Source organism: Parasteatoda tepidariorum, chromosome 7 (assembly GCF_982258835.1).
Source record: "Parasteatoda tepidariorum strain Cologne lab strain chromosome 7, Ptep-v5.0, whole genome shotgun sequence".
NCBI lineage: Eukaryota > Metazoa > Arthropoda > Arachnida > Araneae > Theridiidae > Parasteatoda > Parasteatoda tepidariorum.
Window position 1 is genome coordinate 33,461,701 of NC_141761.1, and position 12,935 is coordinate 33,474,635.

At 27.4% G+C, this 12,935-nt stretch overlaps 1 protein-coding gene across 3 annotated transcripts in view; it reads right to left on the reverse strand.

Annotated features, from left to right (window-relative positions):
- Nucleotides 1–10,534, reverse strand: part of fab1 (1-phosphatidylinositol 3-phosphate 5-kinase fab1) — a 68,466-nt gene extending 57,932 nt beyond the window's left edge. The window contains exons 1-6 of one of the 3 annotated variants that reach the window (XM_087167640.1): nucleotides 10,224–10,511; nucleotides 8,341–8,510; nucleotides 7,753–7,836; nucleotides 5,977–6,096; nucleotides 4,212–4,414; nucleotides 233–422 (exon numbers count right to left, since the gene is read on the reverse strand). In XM_087167640.1, the coding sequence (XP_087023766.1) occupies nucleotides 233–422; nucleotides 4,212–4,414; nucleotides 5,977–6,085 (502 nt within the window). In that variant the 5' untranslated portion in view covers nucleotides 6,086–6,096; nucleotides 7,753–7,836; nucleotides 8,341–8,510; nucleotides 10,224–10,511. Of the gene's footprint in view, nucleotides 1–232; nucleotides 423–4,211; nucleotides 4,415–5,976; nucleotides 6,097–7,752; nucleotides 7,837–8,340; nucleotides 8,511–10,223 lie in introns of all 3 variants that reach the window. The other 2 variants (XM_087167639.1, XM_087167641.1) reach the window with 2 other exon arrangements.
- Nucleotides 10,535–12,935: the final 2,401 nt, after the last annotated feature.

Below are 12,935 nucleotides of genomic sequence, written 5' to 3' on the forward strand. Positions count from 1 at the left end.
TTTTCAAAATACATATAATTATAAAAATACGATGGATTGTAAGATTTCAATTGATAATGAACAAACAGTTATCTCTTATATGCAATAAGTGCATAGTGTATTTGGAGTTGTAAGTTTTTAAAATAGTAAAAGATACACAAGATATAAAATGAATTATAAAATGCTAGTCTTAAATTGACACTAGCAGAAATTAGCTGACACTTCGAATGCATAAAATAATTAAGATATTTACCAGTATAACCAATTAGATCACCGGCAATTTCTTGACTGCAGCAGCGCCAACAAAAGATTTGGCCGCAAACACGACAGTGATGCCTTCTTCTGAAAGTTGTGAACTTTTCACCACAGTCGTAGCATTCCTTACAATTGCTGTCACGCATCCAATGTTGTTTAAAATCACTGTCTTTATAACTTTGAAGACCCTAACCAAAAAAAAAAAACTTTCAATTAGAATCTAAAGCACAAAAAAAAATTAATAGGTAGAATATTTTCAATTGTTATTTGATTATCTACATATTTAACATAATTTCATATAATGTAAATTTATTGGCCTATGCCAGCATACATTAAATTATAATGCATGATGGTTGTCCTCCGGCTGTTCATATATTTAATAGAATTGCATTGAATGAGGGTAGGAATGAGAATGTGTGGTACATAGATCAGTTAGTGCTCCCCAACCTTTTTATCACCGCGGACCTGTCAACGTTTGATAATTTTACCGCGGCCCACTGGGGGGGAGGGGTGTTGATTGTTTATAGTTTAGATTATTTTGATTTATTAATTTTAATTTAATTGTATTTAAACATGCCTTCAAAATAAAATACAGTTACACCAAAAATAAATATAAAGTGATTTAACATTTTAACTTACTAGAACGTTAAATGAATGAGAACCCTGGGCTTGTTTCTTTGCAATGAGACGGTTCCATCTGGGGGTAATCGGAGACAATGATATATTACAAACATTGAAAAATTTACGTCACTACCTTCAGGGGGCCCCTTTTTTTAAATAAATAAAATTTTAATGGAACACAGATATTTCTAATTATTTGGGGTATAAACCTAGGAATTTAAATTCAGTGTCAATGAAATGGGCGGCCCGGTACTATTTGATCAACGGACCAGTACCGGGCCACGGACCGGGGGTTGGGGAACACTGGGCTAGGTGATTAGACCACCATATATTCTCCAATCTAAATTTTGAAAGTGTAGTGTGCGCATGTACTAGTATTATATTAGTATCATCAAGATGAATGCCAGGTCATTCCCAATGGTTCATTTGTGCAGCTTTAATGTGATGTAAATGAACAAAATAATTAAATATATATTTAACATTGTAATACATAATTATATTAAGTTTTAAATTAATATATTTAGCAAGATATATACATACATCCATTAATTTTTAATTGTTTATCCTTCATATCCTTACCTTAACCATTATCCTTTTAATCTCAGCTATGCTATGATTTTTTTGCTTTTCACTTTTAAGATATTCATGTTATATAAATATATTTTAAACAAATATACATTCTCATAATTGCAAATATGATTAATATTTTTAACCTTTCAATAAGTTAACAGAAGCATTTTAAAAGATATAACAATCAGAGTGTGCAGTCGAATTTGCTGATATTCACCAATCCCGATGATTGCTTCGCAATAATTGCTGTTTCTTGGCAGAAAACAGTTGAAATTATTCAACTAAAAATATATTTACTAAAAAGAACACTTGTGCCTTTACTTCCCATATCCAAATATTTATCTTATGATACTATTAAGATCTGTAAGTAAACATACATCATTTTTCTAAGAAATCATTTTTTGAAATAACATTTAAAATTATAAGTATATTTTTAAAACAAATTTGGTGAGTTCGCAACTACAATTTTTGCATTCATCACTTTATTCATGAAGCTGAAAGTTAAGTTCTAAATCATTTAACAGTCTCTTTAACCGTAATTCTTAAAAGTATATTAATGTAACTTGCACCAAAAAATCAAAATTTTAAATTAAAATTAATAAGATCAGACACCTATTTCAATAACTTTATCTTAAAATGTAACATAGAATTACTTTATTCTAATAATAATAATAATAATAAAATCAATCCACCTAAACTCTTAATTTAGAAATCAAACAAAATAAAAAGTGTAATAATAAGGGTACAGGAAATTTTATCCTTTAAATTAGGAAAACAAAAATATTACAAGGAAAATAATAACTTATATCAATTTTATGCTTATGACAAATAAACCAATATAAAAATTAATGTGGGAAAACTGGATCCTACCATGTGGTTTTCTAGCCAAAATAATGTATTTACAACAATGAAAAACTGTGCACCATCAATAGATTTTTATATATAGTAGGAGTTGGGATGTGTGCACTAATAAAAAAATTCTCTTCCTATTTTTGAAAGTTCTTCAGATATACATTAACACAATGCAAAGTAATTTTCAAAGAGAAAATGCATAATCATGATTAATAACTAGTTTCAGATAAAGAACCCTTTTCTGGATTACAATAGCCACTATGAAAACAATTTATACATAATTTTAAATATATTCAATATTGAGTAGGTCATTTTATTTTTTAAATTAATAATTACTTTATTTAATTACTTAAAGAAATTTAATTCAAAATTATAATTAATTTAACTATTATTTGAAAAGTTTATCAAGCATATTTTTAGATTTAAATAAAAGTTATTTATAAAAGCATATTCAAAAAAACATTAACAAGATTAATATTATTGATCATACCAAATTTATAAAGATATGTAAAGAATTAAGCAAACTAAGAAAACTTTAATAAAATTATATTACAAACTGTATAAGAAATAAAAACTGAATAAGAAAACTTTGATCTATTCATATTACAGATGAAACAAAATTAGTGAATGGCCTCCTAATAAATTTTTATTGAAATTTGTTACTTAGTTCAGCATTTCTAGAAAGAAATTATTTTTAAAAAATGCAAATAATTTTGAAATGTAAATACAATGAGTATTGAAGCTCACAGAAATAAATTAGTATTTGGTTCTCTTGCAGCTGAATATTAATAAGTTTACTATGAAGATTTTAAAAGTAATTATAGAGTAATAAAAGGTAACAAGTAAAAAAAAGGTAATAGAGTATAATAAAAAATTTCAACTATCCAATTAGTGGATGGTCTCTCAGTTAAAAATCTTACGAGAAAAAATCTTCATTAATTCTTGTCTTTATTAAATTAAATGAATAAAAGGGAAATGGAAATTTCGAGATGATGAAGCTTTATGATTCTTAAGTGCTCTAAAGACAAACATGAAAATATGTAATTAGTGAATAATCCCCAAGACAAGTTCAAGGATTATGGTATGGATCTATAAATAGAAGAGCTCAAGAAGAAATTAGCTTGCTAGTGAAGAAGACAATGGCGCTTCACCAAAGATAAAATTAACAAGAAAAATAAATGTTTCTGTTGATAGTAGGGGGGAAAATATGCAATATTCAGTTGGTTCCCTTGACCAGCAAAATTCAAGAGATTTTTCAGTTCGATTTCAGAGTGAGGAAAATGAAGCCTAAAATTGAGAATCTCTTGCAAAATGCAGCAGATATGCAGATAAGAGAGCAAGAATCCTTCCCACTGAATCTAGCTCAGTATACATACATGTGAACCCGTAAGTATTTCATCAAACATCTAAAATGTTTGACACTTTCACACACTATGAACCAATGGTTAGCTAAAATTGATTGTGGTTGAAAGAATTGTACAAATGCTGAATGGAATAATGTGAAAACCATGCTTCATGCTTGTGGTGAAAATCAACATAATAAAGAAAAAATATCTCATTTTGGAAAAGGGAAAATTAAGCATTTTTTAAAAACACCCAAAGAAAAAAAGCACCATTAAAAGCTTTCAAAAAACAAAAATCGAAAATAAGCATCTTTCAGCTCTTTTAAAAAAATTTACACACCCGGACAATATAAATAACACAGTTGCAGCCTGATATTGTGCTTCCAGAAGATTAGTCAGGACTTAAATTAATGACAGAAAACAATTTGTTGACAAAAGCAATAAAAATCTTGATCCTAGGAAAATGGGTGTACTCAAATAAGGTAAAATTTCATTACATGTAAGCATATATATTATTTTACTATATATTAATATTTTTTCTACACAAACTTTTTGTTATTAAAGAATATTAATACACAAATAATGACTGACCTTTTTCTTCTTGTCAATAATATTGTCCACTATTTTCCCTAAAATACCTGCCATGCCACGATTTTCCTCAGCAGATATTTCAGGAGATTTATTTGAAAAATTGGATTCATCAGTAATATAATAAGGTTCAGAAGTGGGAGAAGTTTCAGGAGACCCTTCAGCAGATTTATCCTGAGTTTTCTTTTCAAAGGTTGTAGATTTTTCTAGAAGAGAAAAAAAAATTTCAAAAAGCCATCTGAATAGGAGATGAAACTTTTTCAATATTTAAAGGAAAAAATAATCCCTCAAAAAATATAATTTGTTAAAATTTTAATACGAGTATTAAGATGATGGTTAATAAACTCAGTTTCTAAAATCAGATACTAAACACAGCCAAAAAATGAGAAACAGAAGCAATAAGTGTCAGAATTTTTAGCAATAAACAAAGGTATTTTATTCTGATCGCATTTATAGAATTAATGTTTAAGCAGTTCCACTAAAAATTTTATTCAAGACATTCAAGAAAGTAAATTATATTTCTCATGAATAATAGATGATAATCTTACTTTTTCATGAAAAATGCTTAAATTTTCTCATTTTAATATTTTTTGAACCTTAAAAAAATTAAACCCATCAAGTATTTAGAACATGATACAGTTTTTTTTTTCTTTTTTTGGTATGAGAAAATGTTGTACATAAAATTAACAAGCAAAAAAGATATTTGATTAAATCAATGAAAAAAATTAAAAGGAAAGGAAGGACATTATTATAATCGAATAACAATACAATAGATTGATGTGATTAGTTTTTTTTTTTAACAAAACAAGTTGCCTTTACAAATTTTCTGTATCAGGTTTTTCAATCCATAATAAAGCATTGAGTGGTAGTATGTAATTAGTAAAAAAATTAATGTTTTATGATTGGGGCTAAATTGTCACGCTGATGAAGAAGACATTTTCATTACTATTTGAATTTACATATTTTTTAAAGACAATAATATACCCAAAATGTAAGTGTAGCTAATTTCAATAGGGAAAAACTCCTGATTTTAGTAATGCATAAGAAAAATGTAGTTAGATAAGAGCTGTATCATAAATTTAAAACATTTATTTAAGATAAATACAGAACATAATTTCTTTTATAATAATTTGAGTTTAAACAAATAATTATTCAGAGGTCAATAAAAATTTACACATATAAATAATAATTACTTTACACAAAATAAATATTATTCATTGTTTTTACACTAAACTTACCATTTAAACATGATACTTAGCATTTAAACATATTGTTTTGAAATAATATTGACTTAAAAACTAAATTGAAAAACACAAAACCTTAATTACAAAAATTTTATCAGTCTAGCAAGAAACCACACAAAAGTATGCGTTTTTAATCTAATAAAAATACATTTAAAAAATTGGAAGTGCAATTAAATTTTAATAAAAGTTATTTTTTAACAGTAAGAGTAAACACACTTAAAATTTAATTTATGTTTTCTAAAATTACTAGATGTATTCAAGCCATATTCTAAGAAAAGAAAAGACAATATGACATACTTTTAAGTAAAATTTCAGCATCATAAAATAAAATGATTGTGGAAGAATGATTGTAAAAAATTGACTTAATTGAAAAAGTCATACACACAACTATTATTATAAAGGAAACAAAACTCAGAAATTTCGATGAAATATGATACATAATTCTTCAAAAAGCAACACATAAAAATTATATAAAAATAAAAAACCTACTTAAAAACCAATAAATATTATTAATTTAGATCTACCTTTGCTCCTGAAAAATATATTACGTATGGAAAATGATTGAGATTTTGATTCAGGACTTAATGGTGCAAAAGAAGTTAAAGATGTTTGGCTCTCCAATTTCTTGGCCATGATAGTCTTGTCTACATATTAAAAAAAATAAACATTAATTAAACAATGAAAATGATACTAAGAATAACAAATGACAGTAAACATAGCTCTATAGTTCTTTAAAAAATAATTTCAAAGGAAATGAATTATTCAAATGGCTACACAAATTTAAAACCTTAAATGGTAAAAAAGTATTTCATTACTGCAACAAAATATCATTTATAAAAAATGAAACAAACTACAGTAGGGAACCGATTATCCGGAACGATCGGGACCATCGCCATTCCGGATAACTGATTTTTCCGGTTTTCGGAATCGCTACAAAAAACCGTTTTTTAATTGTTAAACCCAACTGAAAAATAAAAACAAATTTGGAAATAATCTTAAAAAGAAGAAAAAACGATGAAGTAATACACTAATGATTATTTCCAAAATGATGGTAAAGTGAACATCTTTCAAAAAAGAAAGAAAAATCCTAAAATCTTATGAAGAAAAAATTTTTTTTTAAAAAAGAAATAGCGGGAAAATGTATCGAATTTTGTTCCGGTTTTTTGGTTTTCCGGTTTTCTGATTTCCGGATAACAGGTTCTGTACTGTATTTATTTTATTAAGCTTTAAAAGAAGCATTTTTGGGTTTTAAATTGATTAGCTAAGAATAAAAAAATAATAATCAATAAATAAATAATAAAAAACTGCTTGAATTTTAAAACTAAAAAACTTTGACATGTCAGCAACAATCTTCTTTAATTACTTTATTTTTAAAAAGAGTAATTTTCGTTGCTCTTCAAATGATTGTATCCCCTCTGCAGAGGATCAATATTGAAATGGTATGTTTTCGGATCATCCTCAGGAATGTTTCTCAGATCACTGTCAATAGCCTATTGTGCAGTTCTAGTGTGAAATAAAAGAAGTATTTACCTACCTAAAGATTGCATAAAAAAATAATAGCAATAAAAGTAACTATTTATGGTTTCCCATTGATGAAATTATCCAATATAACTTTTTCTTAAACTTAACTTAATAATAAATTTTTAACTTAACTTACTAAGATTCAATCTTAATGGTTTGAAGTTGAAGACCTAGCCTTAATTATGCTAATTAATTAGGAATATTTAATAAGTGCAAATAATATTTTTTAAGTTATGAAATCAGACACAAAAACGTATTTTCTCTGAATAAACATACTTTTTTTAGAGATTTAGTTTCTTGACCTTCCCAAATGAATGGTAGTCACAATCTGAGAAATATTGTCCCAATAATGTAATTTTACTTTTTGTGTATCTTGCCCTATTTCAAGAACTTTTTTAAATAATAATAAAAAATTGCGTTAAATTTTAAAATATATTTCTCGAAAGAAACTTCCATGCAAAGAATAATCTTAATTATTTATCATTATTTTATTCAATAATGGTCAAAAAAAATTTTAAATATAAGATATACAAATTTTTAGATCATTTTAAAGAATGTAATTTTAAACATCAATATACAAAATTTGATTGAAATCAATCAAATAGTTCTAAAGAAAGAAATTTTAAAAATATAGCTTCTTGAAATCCAATCCTTCGATTCTTCAAATTCATTATGTTAAAATCTGTACTTATATTCGTAAAAAATGGGACGTCGTTCTGAACACAACAAAAATCAGGAGGCAAAATATTTTTACCAGAAAAATATGAACAAATACAAACCCTGAAATGGAAACTGTCTTAAAACATTTTTAATTTGTCTTCACCCATATGCATTTCTTGCAGCCACTTTATAATCAAATAATTCTGAAATAAATAAGAACATAAAATAAGGTCATGTTTTAGTAATGCTCTTAGCAAAATGAATCCAAATATATATGTATATATATATATTTTTTTAATGTATGACTATTTGCTAGGTACAAGCATAATAAGGATTAGGTTGACTAAGAAAATTTTTGCATGCATTGAGCCTTTTATCATTTTCCTCACTTTATACCAACTTGTTTTGGTTCTTCAAGCTTTATTTATTTAAATTATATAAATTCTTGGAAAATCCTTACTTTTATTTCAAAATAAATATGTATACATGAAACAGGCAAACCTGCATGTTTCACAATTGAATGAAGAGAAGAAAAATTTGAAATGCAAAAATTCAAGCTATCAAAAGCCACATGATATCAACAGAAAAACAAAAGGAAAAGAAAACTTTTTTAAAAAATAATTCATTTTCAATTAAAACAAACAATTAGAACTAGAAAATAGGAGATTTCAGTGCTATTTGCTTAAGAATAATGTTTTATGAATTACTTCATCAGAGTGGACAACTTTAAATATTCTTTCTAAAATATTTGGCTGACTTTCAACATATTTTCTCAAAGTGGAAGTGGTTTTCTCAAAGAAATTTTCAGAGGAAGGCATTGGCTCACATTGGGCTGTCTGGCCAACTATGATGATGATGATCCCTATTCCCTTTAGAACTTAGTTGAAAGAAAAAAAAACAATAGAAAATATTAGTAGTTACTGTGCATGCATTAAAAATGACTAAAAATTGCTAGGGCAACAATAAACAAGAATTTTTAATTCCTGTTTTAATAGATTAAATAGAATTTTAATTTCTATTTTGTTACTATTTGTAGTCATTACATCTCTTTAAAAATTTTATCCAGGATGTACTGGCAAAATTTGGGAAAGTTTTTCTATTTTTACAAAAGTTTTTCTATTTTTACAAAAGTTTTCTAAATTTTTTTCATACTTAAAAGAAAATATTTATTGCAGTTGTGAAAAACCAAAATCAAAGAAAAGGTAAGGTATAAATGGTATTCAAGAAAATATTTATTGCATTCATAAAAAACCAAAATCAAAGAAAAGGTAAGGTATAAATGGTATTCAAGGTAAAATTGAAGAAAAATTCTTTAGCAAATTAAAATTTTTTTAACATTGAGTGCTAGAAAATTTAAAAGAAAAAAATTTTTCAAAGTGTTATCAAAAAATTTATAGGAAGTAAGCTAGGTTTGACTTTATACATACTTCCAGACTTTCCCTTAAACTATTTATTAAAAATGCTGCTTTGAAAATGTTCTCTTCATTTGAAAATATGATTCTAACTTCAATAATACGATTCTTTGATCATTAGACAAACTTAGAAGGGAGCTAAAACAAATCATTGAGAATTGCATATGAATTCATGACAGGAAATGGCATTGTACGCCATTAGTGGTGCTTCCCTATTATGAACTGTTTCCGTACCTTTAAACAGTTATTTTATTTATTTAAATTACCTTAAATTATTTAATCTTTATTTAAATTATCTTGATCTCTAATAATTCTTGTCTAAAATTACATGAAAAACATAGAAATAGCTGTTTTATAGTAAGATAATTTAGATAAATAAAAGTATTTATTCAAAGGCACACATAGAAGCAGTTCATAATAAGGAAGGGCTCCCGGCAGCAATGCCATTTCCTGGCACGAATTTACAATTCTTAACCTTTATGACATGCCTAACTTCCCCTCCAAGTTTGTCACATAATCATAAATTCAATCTGAAGAGTAGTAATTTCAATATTTCTTAGATCAAATTATTAAAAAAATAAACTTTCAGACAAAATAGTCTCAAAACAATTGTCAAAAGTAAATTAGATGAGCATGTTATGCTACAAGCCATCTATAATACCCTAAAACTAATTAGGTTCATTACCCCATAATGATTGAAGATTAGTATTTATTAAAATTAAGTAAAAATTAATCTAAAATAATGTTAAAGTTTCAGAGAATGTTTTTGAAAATTCAGACATTAGTTTAAGTGAATGATTTTGAAAATTAATGTTTTAAAAATTGAACAAATTTCTTCTAAGAAAGAAAATATTTCTGCGTTATCTTTCTCAGCCCTGTCACATATTAAGTAAATAGTAAGATATGAGGCAAAACTTAAATTTTAAAGTGATACTTGTAATATTTTTGTTTTCAGAATATAAAAATGAAAAGAACAAAGAAATCGCCATAAAGCTATTATTCATCGCACGTAAAAAAAAGATTTTAAAAAATTTTGCAATAGTGATAGGGACAATATTAACTTAATAAAGCTGTATTTAGCAGAACAAACCCGAAATTTCTCATACATAAAGGGGAGTGTCAAATATAAAATATGTGAATCGCTGAATAAAATGAATTCATTCCTTTTTAAGAATTACCTTAGAAAAAATTCAATTTAAAGTTTTTACAATAGGTGCTTTACAGAAAAACTCAATAAATATTTACTTAATATTATTTTAGTTACGTTAAGATGAAACAAAGAATAGCTCATGAATTACAATTTATTTTACAAATAAAAATAATTCATTTGAAAACATTCAAATTTAATCACAATGAAATAATTTGAAAATATTTTTGTAACTTGCTTTAATTTGAAATTCTGGGATAAAGAATACTTCAAATACTAAAATTTTGTTTACAACACTGGAAAATCGTTTCCGAATTTCTATTTCTTCTCTACGACTATCCTTTTCTCGTGATGACTGTTTACAAAAAAAATTAATATCATGACTTTAAGCTTTCATTGATATATTTGTAATTCAAACAGTTTATAGACGGCAGTTACACAAAACACCGCACCAAGCGGTTTATGTGAAAAGTGGTTTTTCAAAATAAATATTTGTGAGGAAACACATTTATGAGGAAATGAACCTAGGATTACCATCCACGGATGAAGCGATTTCTGTACTTTTATTTCTCCTTTTTTTAATAATTCTTTGTGTGGAGGGAGGGCTTTTGAACATTTTACTTTCGATTAATTGTACTAATAAAAAGCACATTGCGTTATCAATCTTTTAAAATAAATATATTCTTTTGAATAAAGAATATAGTGATTGATTACTCTGCAAACATTAGTGATGGGAATAGGAGCGGATGGGAATTTAAAAAGTCGCCAGAAATCAAAATCCCTACATTCCGATGAGGTTTTTAGGTACCCAACTTTCTTTTCATTTTCAATTTGCTCTCCTCTTTTACTTTCATTGTCCTCGCTTTCGAAAACATCGGGAGTTTCAAGGGGCATTCTTTGGCAAGTAATCGCAGGAACACAGTCACAAATTTTACGAGTCCAAGGAGCTATTCATATGAAAGCGTAACTAATTAAAGAGTTTCATTAGATTATTATTATTTACGTATTCTATTCATAAAAAAACATAACGTACGCAGTTTCTTTTAAATATAAATTCGTTACTGATTTCTATTGCCTATAATATGAAGAGATATTAAAAAAAAAAATTTGTGAAAATTTTTTTTGTTTTTCTGCTATCTTGAGCAATGAATATTTTGCAATATATATCTGTTCATTATCAATGACCAAAACAAACTGAAACCTGAAATTGACAATAGAATCAATATGGCCAACAGATGTTTTTTTGGACTAAAAAGTCAACTAAAATCGAATTTTATTAGCCAAAAAACAAAACTAAAATTATATAAGACACTCATTCTGCCTGTCTTGCTATACGGAAACGAAACCTGGACTTTAAACCTTGACGTACAACGCCCGATAGAAACGTTTGAAAGAAAGATACTTAGAACTATCTTTGGTGCCATACCAGAGGGGGGATGTTGGCGAACACGGTACAACTTTGAACTTTATGGGCTCTATAAACATCCTCAAATTACGCAGATAATCCGAAGCAACCGACTAAGATGGCTCGAACATATATGGAGAGGCTCTGAAGATAGCCCTGTAAAAATTGCCACCTTCAAGAACCCTCAGGGGTCCCGCTCTAGAGGTAGACCACCTACTCGATGGCTCAAAGACACTGCAAACGACCTCAAAGTCCTGAAACTTAAGAACTGGAGGGGAGTTGCCATGGACAGAGGGAGCTGGAGAAGGCGTGCTGTTGAGGCAGCCAAGGCCTGCAAAGGGCTGTTGCGCTCCTGAAGAAGATATATCTGTTCAATTTTTTAAGGTGGAAATTAAACTTTAATTCTAAGTGGTAAACTGAAATTTAAGAAGAAAAAAAAGACGTTTCTGTGACAGAAATTACCACATAGGCACTTTGGTTACCTTGGTCGAAGTAACTTTGGGATACCTAACTTATCGTTTTATAATCAACTAAAATATACTCTGTTCTAGATCACAGCAAATCCTTTTAATTAAGTATCGCAACAAAATTTAAAAATATCCCTAAATATTTTTAATATGTTAATTTTAAGAAATATTTTTAGGGGGAAATAAATATTGTAATTAATAATCACATTACTACTGTTTATAATTAAACTTTAAAGTCAGCATCAAATATATTATTAGAAAATTTGTTTGGAAATGGGATAGTTTTTATTTTATTTGATTTACTTTGTACTAGACATAGGATAGCTTTGTGGTGTCCAATATATTGCCCTTTTTTTACCTTAATTCAATTTGAAGAAGCGTGACATACACTCACACAAATTGCGAAAATCTTATGAGATATCCTCTGATCTGAGAAAAGACTGTCTTCAAATAAAGCAAAATTTTCTTTATTCTTTTCAAAAATCAATGACTAACAGAAAAAAAAAATTCATTAAATTAAAACAGTAACCACTTTTATAATCGATTTTTTTTTTTTTTTTTTTTGCATTACTGTATATAAAAAATCCAAGCCTTAATGATTTAATAAAAATATCCTGATCCTAAAATCCTGATATTTTTAGTATGTATTGATACAACATTCGAATTGGGCATTGAAATGTGCCCTTAGTGTCGCAGCGAAAGAGAGGGGGGAAAAAGCTGTAGCTAACAGTAGCAATCAGAAGACTTCTTGTAGTGAACGGAGTCAGTATATTTTGCGAATTAACAATTTTCATCGTTAAACTGTACTACCGTAAAGTGCTCGACTTCGCATGCAGGTCGTTGGGCTACCGAAGCGGGGGTGCCATCCCCT